This window comes from Siphateles boraxobius, unplaced genomic scaffold (genome assembly GCF_051911475.1).
Source record: "Siphateles boraxobius isolate OS27281-9 unplaced genomic scaffold, OSU_SipBor_1 119, whole genome shotgun sequence".
Lineage (NCBI taxonomy): Eukaryota > Metazoa > Chordata > Actinopteri > Cypriniformes > Leuciscidae > Siphateles > Siphateles boraxobius.
This window is the reverse complement of record NW_027508721.1, coordinates 1,862,179-1,875,650: the sequence shown is the minus strand read 5'-3', so window position 1 is coordinate 1,875,650 and position 13,472 is coordinate 1,862,179. Positions and strand designations below refer to the sequence as shown.

At 36.9% G+C, this 13,472-nt stretch overlaps 2 protein-coding genes across 13 annotated transcripts in view; one reads left to right on the top strand and one right to left on the bottom strand.

Moving 5' to 3' along the window:
• The first annotated feature begins 152 nt into the window (after positions 1-152).
• Positions 153-11,565, top strand: zmynd10 (zinc finger, MYND-type containing 10). Of its 2 annotated transcripts, XM_077203839.1 has the most exons (14): positions 153-272; positions 1,072-1,177; positions 1,256-1,364; positions 2,157-2,273; positions 2,384-2,437; positions 2,566-2,718; positions 3,184-3,272; positions 3,442-3,533; positions 4,522-4,694; positions 4,977-5,102; positions 5,677-5,798; positions 9,139-9,264; positions 9,467-9,557; positions 9,594-11,565. In XM_077203839.1, the coding sequence occupies exons 2-14, from the start codon at positions 1,092-1,094 to the stop codon at positions 9,627-9,629; spliced, it is 1,374 nt and encodes a 457-aa protein (XP_077059954.1). In that variant the 5' UTR covers positions 153-272; positions 1,072-1,091; the 3' UTR covers positions 9,630-11,565. The 2 variants fall into 2 exon arrangements, with proteins under 2 accessions (XP_077059954.1, XP_077059946.1); XM_077203831.1 differs by lacking the exon at positions 153-272 and having other exon boundaries at positions 978-1,177.
• Positions 9,952-13,472, bottom strand: part of prom1b (prominin 1 b) — a 45,505-nt gene continuing 41,984 nt past the window's right edge. For 7 of the 11 annotated variants that reach the window (XM_077203733.1, XM_077203769.1, XM_077203744.1 and 4 more), the window contains 3 exons: positions 12,297-12,427; positions 11,722-11,758; positions 9,952-11,611 (listed from right to left, as the gene is read on the bottom strand). In XM_077203733.1, coding sequence (XP_077059848.1) covers positions 12,358-12,427 — 70 coding nt within the window. In that variant the 3' untranslated portion in view covers positions 9,952-11,611; positions 11,722-11,758; positions 12,297-12,357. The remainder of the gene's footprint in view (positions 11,612-11,721; positions 11,759-12,296; positions 12,428-13,472) is intronic. The other 4 variants (XM_077203793.1, XM_077203800.1, XM_077203809.1 and 1 more) reach the window with 2 other exon arrangements.

Below are 13,472 nucleotides of genomic sequence, written 5' to 3'. Positions count from 1 at the left end.
ATTGCCATGAGACTGTGTAGGTATTTGTGTGTTTTGTGTAGAAGGTTTTGTGGTTCGGTTTCTTCTCTGAGTGTGTGTTGATGGTTTGAGGGAGGGACATGGGTGTGGTTAGACTCATGGAACCTTCATGGTCTTCATTATAAAATCATGCATGCTAACATAAGTGGGCTATTGACTATTGATGTGAAAGACATTTTAGTTTCACAAGAAGAGACAAGGAGAGTAATTCACCTGGAACCCATTTATGTTTTGTCGACTTCACCTTCAATGCGGTTAGTGTCTGGTTTATGTGACGTACAGAGATCAGCTATCCACATTTGACATTACAAGGAAAGGGAAAAAGAAAGAAAAAGTGAGTGTCGAAGGAAAGGTTTTGTGCTTAGGCTACATCTTGTTTGCATCATGACACACATATCATATTTCAATACACACATGCCGTAAATCATACATTTTAAATGCACGTGTGGTTTTCTAGACTTCAAATCATTTTTTTAAACAAACCAAGCAAGCCAGATGTCTTTTCTGTCTACCAGAGTGATCATTTTGTAGGAATTACTTTAAATCTAAACAAAACAATATTTGACAAAATGCTACAGCCAGTCATGCTCAACTCTTTAAAAATTCATTCTTTGTATAACAGGAAATCATGTATACTTCAGCATCTGAGAAAAAAATGAAATGTCGATCAGTGATGGTGAATGTCTTAAATGGAGTAAGAGGAGACCACATCATTCAATTCACTTATATTATATTAGGCTACATTGAAACATGGACGCGTATAAAGAGCCCCCCAGTTGGACCTATGAATAACAATTTATCAATAAAGAAAAAGTATTTGTATAATTCCTAAATGTTTGTATTGAAATAGTCTACAATTTTCATATTCTTCTTTTGAATTCTGGCATTCAAATAATCATCAACCAGTATGTTTCATTAAAACTCCGTCACTTCCGCACTCAGTGTGTACCTGTAACCATAGTGACGAAACGGAAGGTGTTATCCTCGCTGATTGTTGTAGTAGAGTACAGAGGTTAGTCAAAAAGTTTAAACTTGGTTGTTCATATTCGACAGCGGAGGACATTTAAAAAGCGATGGACTCAGTACTTCTGTACGGAGAAGCTGAAGGATATATTCAAAGTCTGGAGAAGATGTCACTGCGTGATATCGGAAGCGCAAGGTTAGGTAACGTTATGTGAATATCTAATGTTAAAGTAACGTTTACAACTAACTTAACACAACTTTTGTGTGTGTTCAGGTGGTTTCGCCAACATGAATTCATTGAGAAGCTGAATATGCAAGCTATTCTGAATGCCAGTGCCAATCAGGAGGAATTCATAAAAGACCTCTTTGTTTCTCTTGGAAAGGTAACGTTAATTATTTATCGGTCTAAGCCATAGATAAGCCAAGTGGGTTAATGTGCCAATTTCACGTAACAGTTACTCACTGAGCACAATAACAAATAAATGATAAAAATGGACTAACGTTTCAAATATTTGTATTATAATTATAAATGTATTTATAATGATTGATTTCCTAAGGATACCTTTATAGTTATTAATAAATGGAAATAGTATTAAAATAAATGAATGCATTTATTGATCACATTAAATTAATCAAAAGTGACAATAAAGACATTTATATTGTTTTAAGAGAAAAAACATGTCTTGGTTTCCACAAATTATACAGCCGTACGACTGTTTTCAACAATGATAATATTACAACACGTTTCTTGAACACCAGTTAACCACATGGATCATGTGACACTGTATACTAGAGTAATGGCTGCTGAAAATTATTTTTTTTATATTAAAAATGGTAATAATATTTTACATATTACTGTTTCTACTGTATTTTTGATCAAATAAGTGCAGCCCAGGTGAACAAGAGACTTCTTTTGATAATATCAATCTTACTGCCCCTATTCAAAATTATGAATGGTAATAAATATGTGTGTGTGTGTGTGTGTGTGTGTGTGTGTGTGTGTGTGTGTGTGTGTGTGTGTGTGTGTGTGTGTGTGTGTGCGCGCTCAATCATCACTTCATCATTGATCAACTTTCCCACTGGCACATCTTATCACACTACCATGTAAATATTTTGAAAAAGCAGATTTTTTTGCATACACTGATAAAAAAAACATGTAAATGTCTTTTTTTCAGATACCCACACTGATACATGCAATGATACTTACAGAAGTCTGGAAACATAAAGTGTTTCCCATAATTTGCAAACTCCAGGACTTTAATCCAAAGAGTACGTTTCTGCTCTATATGGTGGTAAGTGGAATCAGCTTGAAATTACCAAGTTTTCATAACCATGCAAGGCTCTTATTTAAATACATTTTCTTCTACTCTCTGTGGGTCATTGCATTTTTTCCTAATTTCAGATTTACCATGAAGCTACAGCTATAAACCTGCTGGAGACAATTATGTACCACAAGGTAAGCACATATTCACTGAAAAAATTGCATTGTTTGGACCTAAAGTAGATGGCCTAGAAACTTAAGACCACATTATGATATGGTAGTAAATGAGAATGCATAAATGTTGATGTGTGTTACACGTGCAGGAGTCAAGTGAAGCTGCTGATGATAGTGTACTTGATTTAGTCGATTACTGTCATCGCAAACTCACACTTCTGGCAGGACGTTCTGTCTCTGGAGAGATCCCAACTGAGGACCGAATTACACACACACAGCTGTTAGACACAGGATCTGTGCAGGTAAAGAACACTTAAGGCCCATTTACACCAAGGAAGATAACTATAAAGATAAAGGTATTGTTCTAAAATCATTCTGAATATAAAAGAATAGCAGAGTTCATACCACGATAACGGCACTGAGAAATGATATCGCTGGAATCACTTTCAGAACTATTTTTTTCCAGCTTAAGAATGATAAAAACAACGACAGCCAATCAGAATCCATCCTGCTTAGCTTGAACACTTAAAGTGGCGGATGACTAAATTGGAGCGACCGCTTAGAATAAACAGAACATTATCGTCCGCTGGTGTGGTAGCTAATATAGTTATCGTTATAGTCATTGTTCTTAGAGTGAACTGGCCTTTACTCTTGAAAGTTAAATGTAACTGTTATGTTTTTACCAAAACATGCATCTAACATTCTGAGCATTACCAAAAGCCTAATTCACAATAGATTTACCAGAAATTATACAATGTTTGTTGCAGGATCTGCAAAGACAAAGTGACATGTTAGAGTTTGAAATCTCTATCAAGGCTCTGTCAGTACTGTGCTACATCACCGATCACATTGAGAGGTATTGGTTATTTAAATAGACGTTATTAAATTTACATAAAATTATTATTATTTACATAAAACAAATGATAAAAAATATACATTTTAAAAATAAATAAATTATAAAATATATTTACAGTTTAAATATATATGTTTACTAATGGATGCTGAAATTTCCCCTTCTAACGTAGTTTGAGTTTGAGTGTGCTGTCGAGGATGCTGTGCACTCATAATATGCCCTGTGTGCTGGTTCAGTTGGTGGAAAATTGCCCCTGGAACAGAGGTTAGTGTGTTTTAAACAAATGTATAATCATATATTTATTTTCTTTTTCATTCAAGAACCTCACACAATCAGAATACATAGGAATCAAATTACAGAACACCAGCAATTGACCCAATACTAAGCTCTGCCCCCTTTGTGCTCACTCAGGCATGCTTTACACATTATCACATAGGAATGGATTAAATAGTTTCATGAGCTGCACTTTTTTCAGGAAAATTGCTCATAAAGTGGGACAAAATTGAGAAAAATCATATGCACAGTTATAGGCTGGAATTACTGTCTGCTTAAATCTATCCAAACACTATAGATTTTCATTATAAAAGAGCAAAGGCTTTTCTATGGAACCTTATTTCCGCCACGGAATAAAAAATAAAAAAGTTATTGTGACTTGCAATTCTGAATTTCTTGCAATTCCAGGTTTATAACTTGAAATTCTAACTTTTTTCATGCAATTGCAAGTTTATATCTAGCAATTCTGACTTTATGTCTTGCAATAACAAGTTAATATACAGCAATTGAGAGTAAATAAGTCTCTCTTTTTTATTTTTCATTCCATTGCGGAAACAAGCTTCCACACTTGTCTGATAATATGATGGACAGCAACAGCAACATTTGTTAAAGGAATAGTTCACCCAAAAAGGAAAATGATCCCATAACTTACTCACCCTCAAGCCATCCTAGGTCTGTATGACTTTCTTCTTTCAGCCAAAGACAATTGGTGTTTTATTAAATAAAATCCTGCATTGAATGGCATTAAATAGATACGCTTTTTAGAGCTTCAAATACGAGGGCTCTATTCAATTGCATTTCAAAGCTGGGAAGGATATTATTTAATATAACTCTGTTTGTGTTCGACTGAAAGAAGAAAGTCATATACCCCTAGGATGGCTTGAGGGTGAAATAATGTTCATTTATGGGTGAACTATTTTTTTAAGCTAGTATTGGTAGGTACATTTTTTTGACTGCATAGTCTTTTTCTCCCATGTAGGTACTCTGGAGAAATACACAGAGGGGAGGTGGAGGCCCGTCCTGCCTGAAGATCAGCTAAAGTTAAATAAACATGATGGCCAGGTGTGGATGGCTTTACTGAACCTGATCCTCAAACCAGACTGCCAAAGAAAATATAATTTCAATAGCTTTAACAAAGCACAACTTTTAAAGGTAAGACTTTACATAGTTGGAGAAATATCATTGCTGGCAGAGCCATTATAGTGTTCCTGTTGTGTTTTAAATAGATGTATACAAACATACCTTCATATTGAGACAATGCCAGTTTAAATATATATTTATGAAACACATATTCCATGCTCTCATGAGCCTAAACATAAGAGCCTAAAAGCTCTTATGCTGTCTCTGGATATGTATGTGTTCATTGACACCATATATGATTTATTTAATGCTAGTAATCTATCTATATGCTTCTTTATATGCCTCTGTGTGCAGCTTTGTGGGTTTTTGACAGAGGTTGTGATAGATCAGTTACCAAACCTACTTGATCTCAAGCAATTCCTCAGTCAACTTGCTGTTACAGATCCAGTGGCCCCCAAAAATGATTTAATCCTGGAACAGGTACTCCAGCCAATGCACACACATACAGATTAAAAGTTTGGGGTCAGTAATATTTAAATGATTAAATTAAATAAATGAATACTTTTATTCAGCATAGATTCATTAAATTATTCAAAAGTGACAGATTTTTACATTGTTAAGAATTGTATTTCAAATAAATGCTGTTCTTTTGAACTTTCTATTCTATTTCAAAGAATCCTGAAAAAGATGCGGGGCTGTGTTCAACATTGATAACAATAAGAAATATTTCTTGACCACCAAATCAGCATATTAGAATAATTTCTGAAGGCTGAAGTTATGGCTGCTGAATATTCAGCTTTGCCATCAAAGGAATAAAATATGTTTCAAATACATAATCAAAACCAGCTATTTTAAATAGTAATTACATGTCACAATATTACTGTTTTTAATTTATTTTGATCAAATAAATGCAGCCTGGGTGAACATAGCAGACTTCTTTCAAAAACATAAAAAAATATCACAACCCTAACTTTTGAACAGTAGATGGTAACATGTCCATTTGGTCACATAAGACTAAATTAACAAAAACAAAACACCTTTCTCTTTCATTTAGGTGCCAGAGATATGGAATAATATTGTAATGGAGAACAGCAACAAGTGGAAAGCCATAGCTAAATTCCAAGTGACGCATGTTTTTAACCCCTCTGAATGTGAATTAAGAGAACAAGCTAGCAGGTGAGAATTGATGTGTATCTGGAAATTTCTATTGTAAGGGATAAGAAGATGAGGTGCAGTTATAAAATGTTAGTCTAACAGTATGCGTATATTCTGTATAAATACCAAGTTCTGTCATGAAACTGATCGGTCCTTAAAGGGTTAGTTCGCCCATTTAAGACATGAAGTTGTATGCAATCCTTACCAGCACTATAGTGTATACACACTGACCCACTCTGTTGTCACCCCCCTGGTCCGAGTTCTGACCGCTGGAAGTTTTTGAATGAAGTAATCCCGGCTACTTTCCGGGGCCACAAAACTGTGCGTTTTTATGTGAAAAAAAGATTTGCGTTTCAAAGCTTGATTAATTTAACACAAAAAAAACACGCCGGGCAAAATTCATACCTCAGTTTTAATGCGGCACTATTTTCCTTCCGTTTCTATCAATCCGCGCTGCTGTCAATGTCAACAGTGCGCACGTGACGATTAGCTGTTGATAGCGCGACTCGCCGACAACATGTCCGACTACGAAACTTCAGATGATGAAACTAATTTTAGCACAGTGTCAGACGGATCAGATGAAGACAGTAATTTTAACTCAACGACAAAGGGATATCTTTATGAACCGGAGTATACCGATGCCGAACTTGAGCAGATGGACAAAGAACGGGAAGAGAGAGAGAGCGAGAGGACAGAGAAGTTGTCCAATCTGATGCTGGGCCCACCACAGCTGTAGCAAGAGGCAGGATGAATGACAAATGGTGTGTTCAATCAAATATTTTTCACAGCAAATTGTAACAATATATATATTTTTTTTTTTTACACATCTTTTCACGTGTTTTATAATGGAGTCTAAACATCATCTTGTTTACCGTACAGTTTAGACATGGGATCATAAAGTTAGTAAATAGAGCTTACCCGTGGTACTGGTACAGCAAAACTCTTTAAAATCATGTTTTTTCCTTTTCCTCCTTGGTTGGAGATGTAATCGTCTTCGCTGAAGTGAGCACTACACACACGAAAATCCTTTATTCGAGATAATTTAGCTCCCGCTGAGTAGCCGATGGCAACCAGCCAAAGCTGTCTCATATTCATATTTGATACAGGAAAACGATGAAATTTTAACTTTGATCCCGGCACATCCTTTTTGTCACAGCCTGGGAATTTACAAGTTCGCACCATTGTTAATTTAATATTTTTTACCTTGTTGTCGATCGATTGTGTAAACACTATGGAAGAGCTGATCGTCACGTGCGCACTGTTGACATTGACAGCAGCGCGGATTGATAGAAACGGAAGGAAAATAGTGCCGCATTAAAACTGGGTTTTTTTTGTGTTAAATTAATCAAGCTTTGAAACGCAAATCTTTTTTTCACGTAAAAACGCACAGTTTTGTGGCCCCGGAAAGTAGCCGGGATTACTTCATTCAAAAACTTCCAGCGGTCAGAACTCGGACCAGGGGGGTGACAACAGAGTGGGTCAGTGTGTATACACTATAGTGCTGGTAATGATTGCATACAACTTCATGTCTTAAATGGGCGAACTAACCGTTTAATGCAACCTGATGACATTTACATTGTTTACTACACTTATGTGCGTTTGCACATTCTGATTGTTTCCTGTTGCATCTGCAGCCAATGAGCTTGGTGTTTTTCAACATTTCAACAGCTGGTTAGCGTTTAGTATACTACAAATTTCGCCTTCTTGACTCCCCCATCTCCCATGCTGTCGGCTTTGCCCAGCAGTCCTTGGCGGTACAGAAGCAGATGAAGGCGATAGCCTACACCCTTTCACCCTGAAGGCTCGTCTCAGTCAGTACTGAACTGCTTGAATACTTTCAAAGGCTGGACAGCCATTAAAAAGATTTTAGGGGCTTTCAGAGGCTCCTGGGGCATATGTCATCCACAGTCGGGGTCACGTCACTGGGATTGCTTAATATGAGACCGCTTCAGCACTGGTTACACGACTGAGTCCCAAGACGGCACTGGAACCATGGCACGGTCTGAGTGATCATCACTCTGGCCTGCCGCCAAACTTTCAGCCCATGATCAGACCTTGCTTTTCTAAGGGCCGGAATTCCCCTAGAACAAGTGTCCAGGCATGTTGTTGTCTCAACAAATGCCTCCACCACCGGCTGGGGTGCTGTGTGCAACGGACATGCTGCCTCGGGCTACTGGACAGGACCTCGACTGCAGTGACATATCAATTGCCTCGAATTGCTAGCAGTACACTAGTACAGTACCGTACCATGCTAGGGCAAGCATGTACTGGTCCGGATAGACAACATATCGACCGTTGCGTACATCAACCATCAAAGTGGTCTAAGCTCCCGTCACATGTCGCAATTCGCCTACCCTACCCCACCCCAGGCATTCCAGCTGATTTGGAGGTGCTTTGGAACAGCTCAGGTAGACCTGTTTGCTGCTCCGGACACGTTCCACTGCCATTTGTTCTATTCCCGACCGAAGGGATCCTCGGCACGGATGCACCGGCACACAGCTGGCCCTGGGGACTATGCAAGTATGCTTGGAAGTTGAACCTGTCCTTTGAATGGTGTTTTTTTAACCAAGAAGACCACCTTAAATTGCCTAACAGAGTCATTCTTTACTTTCTGCAAGAGGGATTGGAGCGAAGGCTTTCTCCCTCCAACCTGAAAGTGTATGTTTTCGGCATTGCCGCACAGCACAATGCAGTAGAAGGTAAGTCTGTGGGAAAGCACGACCTGGTCATCAGGTTCCTGAGAGGTGCGAGGAGGTTGAACCCTCTTCAAATTCGCCTTATTCCCTCTTGGGACCTCTCTCTGGTCTTAACGACCCTGTAGAGAAGTGCCTTTAAGCCCTTGCTGTCAGGTTGAGATTTAAGGTCCTGTGAGTTATCTGTGTAAAGCCCTATCCTTCCACCGCCCCAGTTGTGCGGGGGGATCAGATGGCTTATACGGGGCACTGGAAGGCACAGTGATTGAGGTGTTTTTCTTAGGGATCCTAATTCATCAGTCACCGGCATAACACATAGTGACTGACTGAATGGGAACATCTAGGTTACCTACTGAAAGAGGGAACGGAGACGTTACGTCCTGTCTCCACAATTGAGCGACCGGGCACTGCTCGGCTCCTCAGCGAAAACTTAGTGATTGACTCTCTGCACACTTCCTATAAATCTCGAGCACGGGGCGTGGTTTGCGATGCAAATCTCCCTCGCCAATGTCCATTGGCTATTTCTGTTTACACTCAAAGGTGATAGGGCTCTCAGGCGCGATCCCAATTCATTAGACACTGACGTTAACATTGTCATATCCATTACCATGCTAAAATCTTTTGAGAGTTGTCTTGGTAGAACTGTTTATCTGCGTCCTTCTGATTAGGTTGTCTCAAACATATAATCTGGATGTGATGGAGAATCTAATCCCAGACAAACCCAAGTGTGGAGCCTGTGGAAGAATGGGTGCAAAACGCTGCTCCCGCTGTCAGGGCGAGTGGTATTGCAACAGGTAAAGCAACACATGTTGGTTTTCTGACTACATTTTATTTTACCCCTTTATGTTACTAATCAATTCTTTACGAATATCCTTAATTTATAAACTAGATAATTATAGATAAATTATAATTACTCTTTCATGTTTTGGCTTTGTCATTATTTATTCTGGGTTATATGATTGTTAATAATTCTATATGTCTGGTATTTCTCTGTAGAGAGTGTCAGGTGAAACACTGGCCCAAGCACAAGTCTGCATGCAAACTCATGGCAGAGGCCATACAAAGACTGCAGGAGGAACTGAACATCAGCAGCTGAACTATAGCACCGCTAAATGAAAGGGATGGTGAGAGTGATGGTGTGGGATTCAGAAGTGCATAAGAACACATCCACTATGAACTGTCATATTTAATGGACACTAATGGAAAAGGACAAAAGATGCAAGAAACTGTTCCTGACAGTCTTCTTCCATTAGCTGTTCTATGTTTGTATATTGGGTTGAATATAAAAGAGTAAATCGATCATTCCTGATGAAAGCTTTCATATGTAAACATATTCTTTGTAAATGCATGCTCATAAAACTATTATTTGCACACATTGTTAAATTGATTTATTGATAACTGTTACAATATAACCATTATTCTCACATATTGTTATTAAATGAACTGAATTAACTGCTAAAATACATTTGAGATCCAATCAGTTTGCTTTTTACTGACACAACTTTATTGCATTTGTTGTAAAGGACTTTACAAACACAAAAAGAAGAAACTTTGAACAATTTCCTTGCCACTATTTTTCATGCAGTTACAATGAATGTTGTCTGAAGCTTTTAAGCATACATTAGTCCTTTCTTAAAATGGATGCAAAAGCACAATACATTCAGGATCGGTTATTATATTTGTACCTTTTACAAAGCACACTACAAACCATTTTAAGCTGATAGTTTTATTGTAACTTAAACACAGCCTCCATGTTGCAGTGGGATCCCATGTTACCCTGTCATGTCACACACTGTAAAAAACAAAACACTTGGTACAAGTGCATGTGAGTCTCAAAAAATGGGTGACAACAAGACCTTTGAAATCTGTACTTTACCAAAAAACAAAGGCCATGAGAGAGACGTTAGGGTTTGTGAAAATCAATAATATATGTAACAGATTTGGAACTTAGCAGTTAGAATTTCATTCACACACCCTTTTGGAATATAAGAAAAAATATTTGGATTGTACAATAGAGCTCTCTGAAGAATTGTATGACCACTGTATGCTGTACTGAGACATGCATTTTAAGAAATTAAACACACTGGACATTTAAAACTATTTTCATTATTTTGATGTGGACACACAAAAATATGTAAGACACTCAAAAGAAGAAAACAGAAATACAACAGAAACACAAAATCTTTCCTCAAGATTAACTGATATATAATATAGTCATTTGCTTTGGTTAAACTATTTTAAGGTGTCCTTGTTACAGTGTAATTTAGTACTGTATTTAAATATTTTATTCAAGTACCAAGTAATAATAATTAACAACATGTACTTACTTTAGGGTTAAGGTTCAGAGTAGGATTGGGTTTATGGTTAGCTGTATGTAATTATGCATAATGTACTGTTATTATTACTACAGTAATAAGTACATGCAACGTGTAACAAGGACACAACAATAAAGATTTACCTTTGTTTTTAGTTGTGTAGTTGTCTTGTATCAAAAGTACTGACATTTAAAAGAAACAGGATCAATCAGTCTTTTAGGACATTGGCTTCCGATAAATCATCTTTATAGACATTGAGTCTTTTCCAGTGCATTTAACGTTCTTTTAGAAAATTGTTTTTCTTCAACTAAGAAACAATTCTGAAACTAATACTTGATTCATTCATTGAACAATAAAATGTAGAAAAAAAGTAACTTTCACAAAAGAACAGAAAAGATAACTTGATAAATAAAGTACTTCTGGATGTTTGGTTCAGAAACACCATTTCATGGTTTCATAATCAAGAACCATTGATACAATATCACAGCGCACAGACTGATATCACAGACCTTTTTTTGCCCCTTTATATTGCCTTAAATGTTAAAAAGACCTGTACAAAATCTAGATGTACCCACAATTATGTCTAAAGGATGTGTTTTATAAAATAAGATATTAACAAAATACATACAAAACTTTCAAAAATGTAATGAAAGTGTAAAAAAATAACATGTTGCTGTTTACCATGTATGATGAATCGTATGTAGAATATGCTTGAGATTCTTCAGTTAAGGTCTGAGTATGTTTTATTGTTAGAAACTGGAATAAACATTTTCCCTTTTTTTCCTGTCTTCATTGTCTTCCTCACAATCTGACTTAAAGACAATCTCTGACAACAACAAAAAAACAACAAATATAAATGTAGACTTGGAAAAATACATTCAAGCCTTAAAAGCTTGAGATACTGTAACATGTAACAACAGAATGTGATTGTCTTACCGTGCTAAACTCTATTTAGCTCCAGTTCTCAGCACCACTGTAAAAGAAAAATAAGAAAAATTCACTAAGACTCCACAAAAATGACAGTACTTCCAGTTACTTCATTTATACAATGATGAAAAGTCAGGTAAAAACGTATCAAAGGTGGATGAGTGACAGGAAGTCATGCAAGGCTACATAAACAGAGTGATGTGTTACTGGAAGAACATGTGAAAGATCAGTGACAACATAAATGATTTCGGTGAAACAGGAATGTCTCACACCAGTGGCAGAACAGAGTCTGTAAGTTACTTTATGGATCATGCGCACGACTGTAGAACATGGAACATTTGTGTATTCTTGATGGTTTCACAGAGAATGTGCGACAGAGAAAAGTGGAAAGATGGAAAGAAGGAATGAATGAGCACAAAGTGCGAAAAAATTCCAGTTCAGACATCAGCAGTAAAAGAAGCAGAATCAACAAGAGGAACACTGACATGAACAAATGTGTTTGTTTGATAGAGGATATGTATGGATATAATGGAAAGGTATAAAACATAATGGACGAACAGATCAACTGTTGAAAGGTTTTGTACCTGTAGGCTGCATGTACGGTTGCATACCCCCAGTGAAAGTGTGTATGTGTGTGTGAATTTGTCACCAGTCAGGCTGTCTCGGGGGGGCAGAGGCCCGAGGATACCACCTCATTGTGTCATAGGATGGATAGCTGAAAAAAATATAGGTTCGTTTTGAATAAACCTTTTTGGGTTTTGAAATTTTGGAATGGCAGTATAAATTGGTCAGATCAAAAAAAAAAAAAAGTGGTCTTTAGTTTAGTTTCAAAAAAGCACAGAAACTGTCATGCAGAGTATGGCTGCGTCCGAAACCTATAAATGCTGATTTCAGAGGATGCATTGCAAGAGAGGAAGGCATCGAGGCATGTCAGAATCCAATGTTAGCTGAGAAATCTTCATCTGATCGATTTCTGAAGGCAGCATTGATGTATAGTTTGCTTTCTTTGATATCCCACAATCCTGTGTTCCATTTTGTGACAGTTGAGCTAAAAAAGAAAGATGGCATCTGAAAGTTGGTCGTCAGTATGTGTTTTTTGACCAACGTTTTTTTGACCAACGGTTTCCACTTCAGATGTCATTTCAAGTGAGAAATTACAATTGTAGTTATAAAATATTTTTCTTAGTTTTCACCAAAGCTCACTCTATTTTGCAGAAGATCATTAATCGGTTACGTTGCCTCAGAAGTCTGTCCGAAATCAAACAAAGTTGTTGCCTGATAGGGCAGTGAGGCAACAAGTCAGCTGAATACGTTTTCGGACGTAGCCGATATATATGGATAGAGATGCATGCTGAGGAACGAATGTCATGCTATTACACAGTTCAATATTTGCTTTCATAAATCATTTTTAAAAATGTATTAATTTTGTATGTATGAAATGTGTTTTTGATTGATTTAGTAAGATTTCATAATGAATTATAACAGATCAATCAAAAAGTAGGGATCCACCGACATAAAAACTATGCTGATAGTTACACGACATCTATTGTTCTTGCTTTTGCCAATGAAACAATACGATTATACACATCTATGCTATTTTGTGTTTTTTGTAATTTAACACAAATGGTACTGCAAAGTATGGTGTTATAAATATAAATACAATATAAAAAAAACTTTGCAAGATATACAATGTTAATAGTTATGGAAGTCCATCACAGTCGGTGAAAAGGGTCCATACAGAACAAAAAAAAGTCCATGCA